Below are 15,315 nucleotides of genomic sequence, written 5' to 3'. Positions count from 1 at the left end.
AGGAATGCCAGGGTGAGGAGCGGTCACAACATCAGAGAATCACATTGCCGGGAATAGGGGTAGGGAAAGGCTTTCAGGACATGCTCTACCTGCCATGTGTACAGTACTGTTTAAAGGCAGTGAACCCCTTTAAGAATTTCAGGATGCCTTTATATGGTGATATTTACGCCGATTTTGGGCTTCCCATTAATGAGCAGCACTGGCAGCTTGCCAATCTCTCTGACAATGTCGTGCAACAATTCCGCAGCAGCGTCTCTGGCAATGATCAGACACACCATCTGATAGTAGAGGACGTTTTACACCCCCTTCCGGCGTTTACTGAAATTTCTCACCAGATTGAGATGTTTTAAATGGAAGTGAGTTGTTTTACTCAGGTGCCACTGGCAGCAGGAGGTTCTATTTCAAACGAAGCAGCAACTCCTGTTTTTGACAACTCTTTTTAGTTGTTCTGGGGTCTCCACAATCTGATCAGGTGAGTTTGATTGGTACTCATAAATCCCAAACTATGGATCCCTTGTCCTGAGTTTGGAGTCCTGCTTTCTTGTTTAAAAATGTAAATCAGCATAATAAATAAGCGGGTGGGATATCCCTGGCGAGATCGGATCCCTGGGTTAACACTAAAGGACTCAAGCTGCAGTTTGACCATTTGCCAAACTTTCCGGGACTGGCGCACTTCCAGCCAGGGGACTGGAAACTCTATCCTGAGTATTTTTAGCTTATTGGAGTTCACACAAACCAAAGGAGCAACTTCACCTTCTGAAGGGCAGCTGGAATGGAGCAGGATGAGCCGCTGTTGCCAGCCATGTCCACTCTCCAGAGACTCTGTCTTACTGACACTTTCCCAGTTGAAGAGAAACCCTTATTACCCCAAGATTACAGCAGCCCAATATCACCCTGCAGGTACCCGGCTCGGAGCGCGCCCAGGGACGCGGGAGCGCGCACACGTGTAGGTGGGAAGCGATTGGCTGCCGTGTGGAGAGTGGGCGGGGACTGGGCGGGGTCAGTGTCCATTTCCTGCCCCCCCCGCCCGTTCAGTTCCAGCCCATTCAACACAGCAGCAGCTCCACAACCAAGTCCCCAGCAACAGCCCAGCCAGGGAGACCCAGCTACTTGTAACTGGCTGTCACTCAGCGGTTAATGGTTCAAGCAAAGGATTTTTTTTTTGTCTGTCTGCAAAAGGCAGCCCGATGTGTCAAAGACCACTAGGCGCTGAAGGAACGGATCAGGTTCATCACTTTTTTTTCTAGAAGGGTGTTTGAATTTTGTGCTTAAACCTTCCATTTGCTTAATGCAATCAGAGCAAAATGCCGAGGCTCCAGGTTGTTCTGCATTGTCCTGAATTCAGGCACCTGAGTCTAGCTGGAGATTTGCCTTGGTAACAATGAGACTCTGGCTGCATTCCTGCAGGCTGCAACTTTAAAGAGCCAACTCACTCATTCACCATCGTTTAGCTAATGGAGAGCATCGCTTAAACAAACAACTCGCTGAGCCAACTGAAGACTAAACTTTATTTGCACGAGGTAAACGGCACTTGGGACTATTATGAAGCTCTACGTTCAGGCTCAGAGGAGAACTTTTAAAAATAAAAGGAGTCTCAATGAAACAGTGCTGAGTCCAGCAGTTGCACTGCAGTAAGTGGAAAGGATTGGCTTGGCCCGCCGGACAGTTCAGGGAGTCAGGATGCTGGCTATGTTACCTTGCCTGGTACTGGGATTTTTCACCTGTATTGTTGGGGTTTGCAGTGCTCAGGGGGAGTTCTGCCATGGCTGGATTGACAATGCTGGGAAATGGCATGAAGGTTTCCATTGTCCTGAGGATTATGATACCGTGGACGCCACGACCTGTTGTGGCTCGTGTTCTCTACGCTATTGCTGTGCGGCTGCCGAGGCCAGGCTGGACCAGGGGATTTGTACTAACGACAGAGAGCAGCAAACCCCAAACTACTCGGCACGTAAGTATCACCCCGGGGAACTTCGAGCCGAGGCAGAGCTGGAGTCAGAACCCTTTCTGGGTTGACACCGTTGTAGTTTAGTCTTCAGGAATTAATTCACAATATAAAACCATCAGACGTGATTAGAACAAGATGAATTCAGGGGAAACTCGGAGATAAGAAGCGTTAGTTATCTAAAGTTTTTGACATCTGGCAGCAGAATTGACATTAGTGAGTGTCCCGGGAAACTGGTGCAATGTGTTGGGGGGGGGGGGGGGGGGGAATGGGATTTTGGCCATCTCTTGGTCACCGGATTAATTCATTTTTAACCGCAGCAACAGAAAGGCACACATCTAAGTGTAACTCTGGGACTTAGATTCGCTTTGGCATTTGTTGTCTGTTGTTCATTTTCCCAATTTATGACCGCTCCCGCTTGTAGCTCCCCGTTAACGAAGATGCATTCTGCTTTTTTTCCACATTCAGCATTTTTTTTCATTTTTCTGCTTTTGCAGTTCAGAAATTCTGCTTTGGTTTATTTTCAGGTTATTTTCAGTTATAATCCGTTTATTTGTGAATATTGTAGATGTTTAGGACACTACAGATCGCCCGGAGCATCGCCCTGAACACACAGCGGCCTGTGCTGAAGTGAATATAAACTGGATTTATTTATAGTTTGTATATAAGGTCTCTATTGAGGCGCCTGGCTTGGGGGAAGGTTACCCGCAGCATCTCGCCAGCGGGTGGGCATCATCAGAATACTCGCTGCATTCGTTCTTGGATTTCCCCCTGGAGTTAGATTTCCAGGAATAGGGAGAAGTGATGCCTGGAGTTATTTCTCACCAACCTTCTGTGCTGTATGTCAACTTCGAACTCACCCAAGTATACATTCTCGATGTTAGAGTGGCGAACTCCCTGCAGTCAAACACCATCTTGTCTTGGGAGTTTGGTCCGCAGAAAACTCGAAACTTTTTAATACATTTTACTGAATTAATCCGTCAATTAAAATGTTGCCGCCGCCCGTCCCCCTTTGAAAGGCAGCTATTGAAATATTTGTTTCCAAACTGACATTGAGGGGCTACCGATCCATGCGAGACTTTGAAGAAGTTTGCACAAGACTTCGGGTGTCACATGGTGTGGGGGGGGGGGTGGTGGGGCGGCGCAGGGTGGGCTTCGGAGTAAATTGATGGCAGATTGCGTTACAGCAGGAGATGGACGGGTCATCGGAAAGAGATAATGTCCCTTTAAGTGGTGTGGTTAGGCGGAGATGTGAATTTTCAGTGAATCAGATGAGCATGAAATTGCATTAGCTGGATGTATAAAGGGAGAGAAAGATAAGCCAGGCTAAACGAGTGTCTGTGACAGCTTCTGTATTGATAACCCCAGAGATCCAATCTCCTTTTTCATTCCTTCCTGCTATCAGATACAGCCACAATCCCCAGAACGTGACCCTGATGGATCTCCTGGGATCTCCAGCAGAGTTTCAAACTTTCTCAACTTTCTATTAGATTTACAGAGTTCCGCTCTGCCGGGCTGACTATCAGCAGAAACTTAATACCCGACACTAAGGGGTGGGATTAGCGTGGAGGAATTCACTCTCTGCGGAAAACGTTTAAACACGCAGAGTGAATTCTTGGTTTGGGAATGGACTAGTTCGTGGATACGGTCAAAATTCATAACTCATGTCCAACTTTGGAAGTTCAGTTGTAAAGGGCACGGATACAGTGGGAAAGTACAGTGTGGCATTTAGCTCCCTTTGTCGGATCATAGACTCCGATCAACGCCGCACCTGACTTAATTTTCAGTCTGAACTGGATGGATTTCCAAAGGATTACTTCTGGAATGAAATAATGCGCCCAGCAACTGCCGGGGCTGCGTTCAAATATTCAGAACGGAATAAAAGTGCAGAATCTGCACGTTTTTTTTCAAAAAAGGCCAACTATCGCTTTGAAATCATTTGCAGACATACGGGTGTTTGCAATTAATTTTAAAGACAGTATGTCAAATACATCCGTTGGAAGCTCGTTTAGCAGATCTGTTGCTAACAGCCAGATTGGAATCTGAAGCTTTTTACACTGCGTGAACATTGCGATTGGAACTCTGCGTTTTGTTTTTAAACTATTTTGTTTTGTGAGAGTATTTCGGGAGTGTATTATAGGTATTAAAGTATACCATCTTGTAAAGGATTCTTCGCACTTCTCACAATTATCAGATCCTTAGGCAGGAATTGGCTGAGGTTTCGCATCTTCGGCTTTTGTCGCTAACCTGCACTGGAATCGCATCTGTGGGAGAACATTTCTCAGACTCGTTCGAATAATATCCGTTGCCCAATAACTTCGTTAGTAGAAAATTGCATTCTGAATTTCTGGCCAAAAAAAAACATTGCAATTTGCCGCGGATACGATATTTTTACACTTTCTGGTACCAACATATCCCCAGTGTAATCCGAGCCGAGTAATATTCACAAACTTGTATTTGAAGCCTATTTCACTTTTTAAAAGCTTTGCCATTTTCCACGCGGAGCGCTGTTTCTGGGAAGTGTAACCATTTCAGGGCAGTATGTGACGGTATTAAATTACATTAAATCAATTTAATCATTTTCTAATTCTTTAACTGAAACACGTTGAGTAAAACAGATACAAACAGCGTGTGGACAGCGTTGCGAGAACAGTTATGTTTACAAGATGTAAAGGACAACAGTAGACTATCCAATATATAAAACAAATATCAACTAATACTATTTCAACGCGATTTCATGTACAATAGAAGTTTAAAAAGCGCGTGTTGCAAACAAGCATAAATGAGTAAGACAATTAAAATTTAAAATAAGGACAATTTACAAACCAGTGCTGATACAATTTTCTTGTTTCGGGGGATTGACGCAACATAAATTGAATAATTTTTATTTAGACTGAAGGATGCAAACCAGATGTGGAGAGTTTCTGCTCTCCCCGTTATCTCCACTTCCTCCTGAAATGATGCACATGTCGCTGCCTGGAATATTTTTTCAGGAGACATGGGCATTCTTTTTTGGACATTGTAAGGAAACACTGCCCATGCCACTGTTCTGTGATACTCACTCACACGAGTTCAGAGATCTGTGTGTCAGTTTTCACGCCACCTAACTGATACTATCAGTTTTGGTTAAATTGCTTTTACATGTTCGGTGTCAGACTCGAAGTGCAGATTCGTTCGGATGTGTCAGTCTGGATATTGGGTTACCTCTTGTAGATTCTACCTGCCACTTAAACTGAATATTCACCTGTAACTTACCCGTTCTGTGTTTGGGATCAACCTGTTTCTATTTTCGCTTCAGTATGCTTTGCGATCCACAAGTTTTACAGTAAAATGAACCCCTCTGAAAATCAGGCTGAGGTGAGAATAGCTTTTTCACATTTAGACATCTGTGGAAGAACATAGGGAAAGTTTTAAAAATGTAATTCTTTAGAAGCAAATTTATGGAACGTGATTATCAGAAAGTGTCTTTACTGACGAGAAATGGTCAATTGACGTTCTTCTTGCCTTTACGAATTTATTAGGTAATTAGTGAATGCAATTTCATTAATTAGCTCTGGATAGAGGGATGTTATTTTAGAAACTAAAGATATTCCAGTATTCTTCCATCTCTATAAATATCATTGGTATTTGGATTTAATGATAACTACCCTGGAGATTCTGGTTCCCACTGTGCTTATTACTAATTCACTATTATCTATCTCTCTGTAGAGCCCATCTATGTGCCGTTCCTTATTGTCGGCTCCATATTCATTGCTTTCATCATCCTGGGTTCTCTGGTGGCTGTTTATTGCTGTACGTGCCTTAAACCCAAACAACCAAATCCGCAGCCAATGCGTTTCTCAATGCAGAACCATCAGACAGAGACCATTCCTATGATCCCAACTTTTACCAATCTGAGGACGCCATCCAGGCACTCGAGCACCGCCACCAGTTCCAGCTCAACCGGAGGCTCCATTCACAGATTTTCCATTAGCAGAACGGAATCAGGACACAGCTGCTTGGTGCCATCCCCTCCGCCGGCTTACACCTCCCCCGGATGCCTGCAGACCGCACCGACCCTGCACCTCAGCCAGGGCCAGCAGGGATTTCTGCTTCCCCAGCAATACTTCACTTACACGCTACAGCCAGAGGCATTCACAACCGGCAAAAGTTTCAGCGATTTCACCCAGAACCGGTTGAAGACGCAAAGCCTATCAGCGCAGCACGCCGAACAAGTCATATACAGTAATGCAGGTTTATAGAGAGAGCATTTTGCAAAGGGATGACATTTAATAACACACTTAGTTAATCATTCTCCTCTTTTTGGAAAGGTTGTTCTGTATTTCTATGGACGGGCGCACTCCCCAGTTAGCTGTGGGGAGGTCCCTACTCCGCTCCCAGCCGAACAATAGATCCCCAGATTAGTGGGATAGCAAATACGGTTGGGCCTCCATTGCTATACGCCGAGCTCATGGTTATTTGGAGTTGTGAACACGAATATTTGGTCCAAACTTTCACATTTAACTTTTGCATGTTTTTGACAAATAGTTGGCCGTTCACGTAATGAATGTTCTTGTTCAGTTATTGAAATTAATAATATGACCCACTTCCCATTAGTTGCCACTGAAGTCATCTTTGAACCATTGGCTCATTATCTTGAACGTCCTGTCCATAGCAAGTGCCTTGTTCGTTCTGTGGCACCCTGATCTGGGAATTTACTTGCCGCAAGTAACTGGAAACGATCAGAGTCACAGCAACCAGGTCGAAGGTGTGAAATATAAATCTAACCTGAGTCATGAAAATAAATATTTATAAACACACACATATAGTTTCTAAACGGTGTAAAATGACAGTCTTCAGTGTGTACAAGTTTCAGCTTGTTTGTAATTTAAGTAGTAGCGCTCTCTGGGAATAAATATTTGTCACAGGATAACCAACAGAAGCTGAAATAAACTGGGGCAACCAACTCAAGGGAAAACTGATCTTTTATTTAACTTACATTTTCTTACATTACTTACGTTTTCCACTATTGAATGCCTTATCTAAATATTGAAAATTTAAAATATTAATTTATAGAGGAAGGGTCTGCAGTTGATTATTCTTAATTCTGAACCATCTCTACATATTTACAACACACCTAAATTACTAATTGTTTTAGTAATCATTTTTGCTATTTTTATTAAATGACTAAATGTATAGTGGAAATATTGCATAGGAATATTTTATGAAATGTCTATTCCAAAGTTATGAATGTTAACTTAAGATCTGAAATTAAAATTGTTTTAATAAAACGTACTGTATTGTGAAGTTCCTTCTCTTTGATATTATGCTGGTTTTATTTTATAGATATTACAAGTTAATAAGTACAACAGAAATTTCAGACGACTTCTGATTTTGAATTCCAGATTCCTTAAACTACCAACAGTTCAGTGTCAGTGCCCAGGGGTAAAATGTGTCTATCCTAATTCAGTATAGGTGGGTTCATTTCCCCTGTGCAGGAATAAGGAGTCCAGACTGAAATAGTTAACAGAGTTTGCTATCTGCTCACTTCAGAGAATTTGTTTGAAATGATCTTAACTTATTCAACCCTGTTAGGAGTGAGAAGTCCCCTCTGATTAAATACACCTTATGCCTGACATTGGCTGGAGTCATTGAATTTTACAGCATGGAAAGAGGCCCTTCAGCCTCTGCCACCCACCAAACACCTATCCTAATCCCAATTTCTAGCACTTCTTCTGTAAACTTATGTTATGACATTTCAAGAGCTCATCTAAATACTTCATAAATATTGTGAGGGTTTCCTCCTCTACCACCCTTTCATGCAGTGAGTTCCAGATTCCCACTACTCTTAGTGAAAACAATTTTCCTTATCTCCTACACACCTCCTGCTCCTGAAGTTAAATCTATGCCCCTTGGTTATTGACCCCTCTGCTATGGAGAAAAGTTCCTTCCTATCCACCCTATCTATGTCCCTATAATTTTATACATCTCAATCAGGTCCCCTCTCAGTCTTCTCTGCTCCAGCCTGTCCAATCTCTTTTGATAGTTAAAACACCCCAGCCCTGGTGTATTTCTTCTGCATCTTCTTGGTGTAATCACTTGCTTCCTATAGTGTGGTGACCAAAACTGCACTGTGGCCTAACCAGTGTTTTTTATATAGTTTCAATATACCTTTCCTGCTCTTATATTTAATGCCTCAGTTAATAAAGACAAGTATCCCAAATACCTTCTCCTAGATCATACCAATTTAAAGCCATAGAGCTTGATTTACAAGCTCATTGGGCCCTCTCAGTATACAGGACGCCTTATTTTTTTTAAAAGTTAATACAAAAATGCCATAGTTACAGCATGGTCATTCACATAAACACATCAGAACTATCAGTCTGGCATTTCTTTTTCCAGAATCTGTCAATTTCAAATAACTTGTACTCAGTATTCGTAAGAACACTTTAGAAACTACACTTTATCTTTAAAAAAGCAAGCAACTATGAATGTTCATTCACAGACTAAATTCCATCAGACAATTGGAATTGCTATCTAATAATTTCCCTTCAAGGTGCTCAGTGGAATTCACAGGTAACCACCTGGAATTAAATTACACAAATCCAAAATGTGTGAACTTTCACAAAAAGGTCAATGGAAATTTCCATATATTTGGATTCCTGCCACTATAATGATGCTTCCACTACTCAAACATGTTTATTGTGTGAATTTAAGGTCTGCAACCTTTTGTGATCTTTATTTAGTACTGTGTTTGCAAGGCATTTTAAAGAATCAAGATTGCCCATGTGACTGCAGGCTTTAAGTTTCAAAGCTGTGATGTCAATTTTCAACAGCAGTACCAACAGTTTATTTTGAAATGATATTTCTCACCTGAATTTAAGATGATGTATGCAAAATGTCTGAAATACCAATTCCCTGCCTTTTGTGTGTGATCTCAGTCTGATTCAGGTTAGTCTACACCAGCCAGTTTTGATGTGTGAAGTCCAAATACAGATTGGCTTTGACTGAGGCTTCCAGTTCAAAGTTGTCATTCTAACACAAACTGGAATTGAAACCATGGTCTATTAAAAATAACTGGAAAATCTCAGCCGGTCTGACAGTACCTGTGGAGAGAGAACAGAGCTAATGTTTTGAGTTTGGTGCAGGTCTTCTAGGTTCGAAACATTGGCTCTATTCTCTATCCAAATACTGTCAGACCTGCTGAGATTTTCCAGCATTTCCTGTTTTTGTTTCAAATTCCAGCATCTGCCGTGATTTGCTTTTATCGCCTAAAAATTGACTGGGGAGCTTGACTGCATGTTGCATAGTGCAAGGAGATTCTGGCTAATTTCATGGTGAATATCAGCTAGTTGTAGGATTACTATTAGTTACAGACAGGATATGAGGGCATTTCACTTATTGCTACTACTTGCACATAGACTATCAGTGAGTTAGAAACATAGAAAATAGGAGTAGGTCATTTACCCCTTCAGGCTGGCTCCAGCATTCAACATGACCATGGCTGAACAATTGCGCTCTCTCTCTATATACTTTGATGCTTTTAGACACTAGCAATGTATCTATTTCCTTCTTAAATGTATTCAGTGAATTGATCTCTGCATCCTTCTGGTTAATTTCAAAGGTTCACCACCCTGAGTGCCCACCCCGTATCCTCAGTGATCCCTTGTTCCAGACCCCTCCAACCAGAGGAAACAATATAAATCTATTCTGTCCAGTCTTGTCAGAATTTTATGTTTCAATTAGATTCCCTTTCATTCTTCTAAATTCCAGTGACTATAGGCCCAATTGACCCAATCCCTCTTCATATGACAATCCCAGGTAAATCTGAGGTAAAGAGAGCAAAACTGTACACAATACTTCAAGTGTCATCTCATCATGGCCTTGTACAGCTGTTGTAAGATATTCTTGCTCTTGTACTCAAGTAGTCTTGAAATGAAGGTCAACGTACCACTTGCCTTAACTGCTTGCTGTACCAATACATTTGCTTTCAGTAACTGGTGTAAAAGGAATACCCAAGTCTCTTTGTACATCAACATTTCCCAATTTATCACTATTTAAATAATACTTTACAATTCAGTTTCTCTTCCTGAAGTGGATAACTCCATATTTATATATGTTATACTGCATCTGCCACTGCCCACTCACAACTTGTCTAATTCACATTGAAGCTTTTTAACATCCTCCTCATCATTCACATTGACACCAAATTTGTGTGGTCAGCAAACTTGGAAATATTACATTTAGTTCCCTCATTCAAATCATAGAAGTATATTGTGAATAGCTGGGGCCCTGTGGGGCGTCGCTAGTCACTGCCTCCTCCTCCAAAAAAGACCCAATTTTAACTACTTTCTGATTCCTGTCTGCTAACCAATTCTCAATCCACGCCAATATAAAACCACCAATCTCTTTTGCTGTAATTTTGCACTCTAATCTCTAATGTGGGACTTCACAAAACTCCCTGAAAATCCAAAATAAACCACATCTGCTGGTTCTCCGTTATCTATTCTACTTGTTGCATCCTCCATCAAACATGACTTTTCTTTCATAATCCCATTGATATTTTCTGTGTCCTGTTATCACATAGTAACATAGGAATTAGGAGCAGAAGTAAGCAAATTCAGCCTGTCGAGCCTGCTCCGCCATTCAATAAGATCATAGCTGATATCTCCCTGGTCTCAAATCTATCTCTCCACCTGTTCCCCATATCCCTTTATCCTTTTTTTATTAGAAATATATCTATCTCCTCCTTTGAAACCATTTAATGATTCAGACTCCACTGTGCCATGGGGCAGTGAGTTCCACAAATTCACCACCCTCTGCAAGTAGTTCCTCCTCAGCTCAGTTTTAAATCTACTGTCTCGCAACCTATACTTGTGACCTCTTCTTTGAGATTGCCCCATAAGAGGAAATATTTGGTCTACATTTACTTCATCAATCCCTTTTAAAATTTTATATACCTCGATCAGATCCCCTCATTCTCCTATACTCCAACAAGCATAAGTCCAAACTGTTTAATTTCTTCTCATATGTCAAAGTTTCACCCCCCCGGAATCAATCTGGTGAATCTCTTCTGAACTGCCTCCAAATACCACCACACCCGTCCCCAAATAAGGAGACAAAACTGGACACAATACTCCAGATATGGTCTCACCAACACCCTATACAATTGTAACAACACTTCTCTACTTTTATACTCCAGTTCTTTTGCAAAAAAGGCAAATGGGAAGTTGGCATTTATTATTACATGCTGCACCTGCATACTGACCGTTTGCGATTCATAAACATAGACACTCAAATCCCTCTGCCCTGACAGTGGAGTTACATTTGCCATCCTTCAGTCTTCCATCGACAGAATTTTGGAAGATTACAAGCAACACACCCACAATTTGCATGGCCACCTCCTTTACTATCCTGGGATGTAGATAACCCAGCTTTGGGGATTTATTGACTTGCAGCCCCATTAATTTCTCCAACACTCATTGTTAGTAGTAGCAATTTCTGCTTCTCACTAGACCCTTGGTTCCCTAGCATTTCTGCAAAGTTATTTGTGTCCTCCTCTGTGAGGGAATTAAAGTAAGTTGTTTAATTGCTCTGCCATTTCCTTCTTTATTATAAATTCTCCCATTTCAAACTATGTCTTCACTTGATCTTTTTCTTTTATAAGTATTTAAAAAGTGGACTGTAAAAGCTTCTGTTACTAGCAAGTCTACTCTCATGCTTGACTTTTTCTCTCTTACTCAATCCAAAAGTCACAAATTCCCTCACTATGCGACACCATCAAAACTGGATACTATTATAATGGAATTTTTTTTTATGTAGTGAATTGTCCTGTGAAAATAATCTTACCATCTTGGTCCTCTTTTGTTGAATCCTGAATTGTTCCCAATCGTTAGTCTTGCTAATTTTTCTAGAAGCTTTATATGTTAGGCATGGTTGAACTGCTTTTCTTGTGTTTTTATGCCAGACAGGAATGTATAACTATTTCAGTGTACTTGTTCCTTAAATATTAGCCATTTGTTATCCACCATTGTACCTTTTAATGAAGTTCCTCAATCTATCTTAGCCAACTCATGCCTCACACCTTTAAATTAATTTGTTTAGATTTCAGACCCTAGTATCAGATTGGACTCTTCACTTCCCATCTGAATGAAGAATTCTATCATGTTATGGTCACTGTTCCCTGCAAGTTGTTTCCTCCACCTTTGTTACCCTTATCCCTGCTCTCATTTTAACTTCTTCAGCTGCTCATTGGTGACCTTCTGGTTCAAAGAACTATTTGCACAACAGCTGTTCATACAACATGACAAGCAAAGATGGTCAACTTCTGGGGACTCAAACTTTTATGTAAATGCTATAATATTTGCAGAAACATGTCAGATAATCAAACCTCTAGGGATGTATCAATGGAGAACAGACCTGAAGCTAGCTGGAAGAGAGAAATCTAGGTATTTTATTGCATCATCCTTTAGCAGTTCATGACTAATGTGATGATGTCTTGATTATTTTCACAGGACAATTCACTACATAATAAACCATTCTGTTATAATAGTATCCAGTTTTGATGGTGTCACTTGCTGAGGGAACTTGCAACTTTGGAAAGGGGGCAGGGGTGTGTTCCAAGATTAATTCCCAGTCTCAAATAACTTAGTTACCAAGATAGACTCTTAGAGTTGGGTCTAACTATTTGAACTTTAAATAACCGGATAAAATCTATAAAGGAATGAAAGGTTTTTTTGACTAATTATTTCAATTGGATTGGTTAGGCAAGAACTAGGATAAGTTGCCAGGGAGAGAGATGAAGCCCTCTATGGAACAGGAGTTTGTGTGTGTGGGGGTGGGAGAGAGTGGGTTGGGGGAGAGAATGAAGACAGCACTTGGAGGAAATCTCTGTTCATAAGAACATAAGAACATAAGAAATAGGAGCAGGAGTAGGCCATCTAGCCCTTCGAGCCTGCCCCGCCATTCAATAAGATCATGGCTGATCTGTCGTGGCTCAGTTCCACTTTCCCGCCCTCTCCCCATAACCCTTAATCCCCTCTCTTATCAAAAACCCATCAACCCGCGTCTTAAAAATATTTAGTGAGGCAGCCTCCACCACTTCAACAGGCAGAGAATTCCAGAGATTCACCACCCTTTGAGTGAAGAAGTTCCTCCTCAACCGTCCCCCCCCTTTATCTTGAGGCTGTGCCCCCTAGTCCTACTGTCTTTTTTGAGTGGGAAGAGTCTCTCCACCTCTATCCTATCCATCCCATTCATCATCTTATACGTCTCAATGAGATCTCCCCTCATTCTTCTAAACTCTAACGAGTACAAGCCTAGTTTATTCAGCCTCTCCTCATAGCTCAACCCCCTCAACTCTGGTATCAGCCTAGTAAACCTCCTCTGCACTCCCTCCAAGGCCAAAATATCTTTGCGCAGGTGCGGCGCCCAAAACTGCACACAGTACTCCAGCTGCGGCCTCACCAATGCCCTATACAGCTGCAGCAAAACCTCCCTACTTTTATATTCAATCCCCCTCGCTATGAAGGCCAGCATCCCATTCGCCTTCCTGACCCCATGCACAAGGACCCCGAGGTCCCTCTGCACCGTCGCCTGCTGCAGTTTTTCACCCCGTAAGTAATAGTCCTTCCTACCATTATTCCTACCAAAGTGGACCACCTCACACTTGCCAACATTAAGTTCCATTTGCCATTTCCTGGCCCATTTGCCCAGCCTATCTAGATCCTTCTGCAGACTCTCCACACCCTCCGCACAATTTGCCGTTCCCCCAATCTTGGTGTCATCAGCAAATTTCGACACCCTACACTCGGTTCCCTCCTCCAGATCATCTATATAAATGGTAAAAAGCTGAGGCCCCAGCACCGACCCCTGGGGCACTCCACTAGTCACCATCCGCCAATCCGAATAGCACCCGTTGACCCCCACTCTCTGCCTCCTATTTGACAACCAATCCTCTATCCACGCTAACACCCTACCCCCAACTCCATGTCCCTCGACCTTCTGCAATAACCTCTTGTGAGGTACTTTGTCAAACGCCTTCTGAAAATCTAGAAAGACCACATCCACCGGCTCTCCTCTATCCACTGCCCTAGACACTTCCTCATAGAACTCCAGTAAATTTGTCAGACACGACTTCCCTTTAATGAAACCATGCTGCGTCTGCTCTATCAAGCAATTCCCTTCAAGATGCCTTGCAATTTCCTCCTTAATGACGGATTCTAACATTTTACCTACCACAGACGTTAAACTAACTGGCCTATAATTCCCCGCCTTTTGCCTGGCACCCTTCTTAAACAACAGCGTAACATTAGCTGTTTTCCAATCATCCGGCACTTCCCCGGAATCCAGCGACGTCTGGAAAATAACCACCAAGGCATCCACTATCACCTCCGCCATTTCTTTCAGAGCCCTCGGATGCATTCCATCCGGTCCTGGGGACTTGTCCATAATCAGCATTCCCCCCCCCCCCCACGCCCCAAGTCTGTTGAGCACCGCCTCTCTAGTAACAGTAATGTCATTAAGACCCTCCAGTCCTACCACCTTTCCATCGCTAACACCTGGCAAATTATTCACGTCCTCCTCAGTGAAGACAGAAACAAAAAAGTTATTCAATACCTTAGCCACATCCCCATCCCCTACCACTAGGTCCCCTTTCTCATCCTCTAAAGGACCAACGTTCACCCTAGCCAGCCTCTTCCTTTTTATATATTTATAAAAACTCTTGCTATCCTTTTTTATATTAAGCACTAGCCCAGCTTCATAGTTTCTCCTACCCTTCTTTATCAACTTCTTTGTCAATCTTTGTTGACATTTAAACCTCTCCCAATCCTCTTCTCGCCCACTACTCTTAGCTACTCTAAATTCCTTCGCTTTTAATTTAACACTTTCCTTCACCTCCTTCGTTATCCACGGCTTATTACCTCTCCTCCTACGGTCCTTTTTGACCATCGGAATAAATTTCTGCTGAGCACCAAGAAAGATCTCCTTAAAGATCCTCCACTGCTCCTCAGCAGACCCTCCCTCCAATGCGCTCCCCCAGTCCACATTCGCCAATTCTTCTCTCATCCTACCGTACTCCCCTCTATTCAAACAAAGGACGCGTGTCCGGGAACCCACTTTCTCCTCCTCCATCTGCACCAGAAACTCCACCATACAATGATCACTCTCCCCAAGAGGATCCTTCACCGCAAGGTCCCTAATTCTACCCGCCTCATTACATAACACCAGATCCAAGATAGCTCACTCCCTTGTCGGCTCCAACACACACTGTTCCAGGAAACTATCCCAGCAGCATTCCAAGAACTCTTCCTCGAGCCCACCACGTCCAACATGGGTCGACCAATCGATATGCAGATTGAAATCCCCCATAACTACTGCCGTCCCATTCC

General features: G+C 42.5%; 1 protein-coding gene across 1 annotated transcript; it reads left to right on the top strand.

Annotated features, from left to right (window-relative positions):
• The first annotated feature begins 1,070 nt into the window (after positions 1–1,070).
• On the top strand, positions 1,071–7,162 carry shisa3 (shisa family member 3). The gene is made up of 2 exons (XM_080198354.1): positions 1,071–1,951; positions 5,654–7,162. The coding sequence occupies exons 1-2, from the start codon at positions 1,681–1,683 to the stop codon at positions 6,184–6,186; spliced, it is 804 nt and encodes a 267-aa protein (XP_080054480.1). The 5' UTR covers positions 1,071–1,680; the 3' UTR covers positions 6,187–7,162.
• Positions 7,163–15,315: the final 8,153 nt, after the last annotated feature.

The sequence above is a fragment of the Carcharhinus amblyrhynchos genome, chromosome 1, assembly GCF_965287045.1.
Source record: "Carcharhinus amblyrhynchos chromosome 1, sCarAmb.v2.hapA, whole genome shotgun sequence".
NCBI lineage: Eukaryota > Metazoa > Chordata > Chondrichthyes > Carcharhiniformes > Carcharhinidae > Carcharhinus > Carcharhinus amblyrhynchos.
This window is presented reverse-complemented; position numbering and strand designations above follow the sequence as displayed.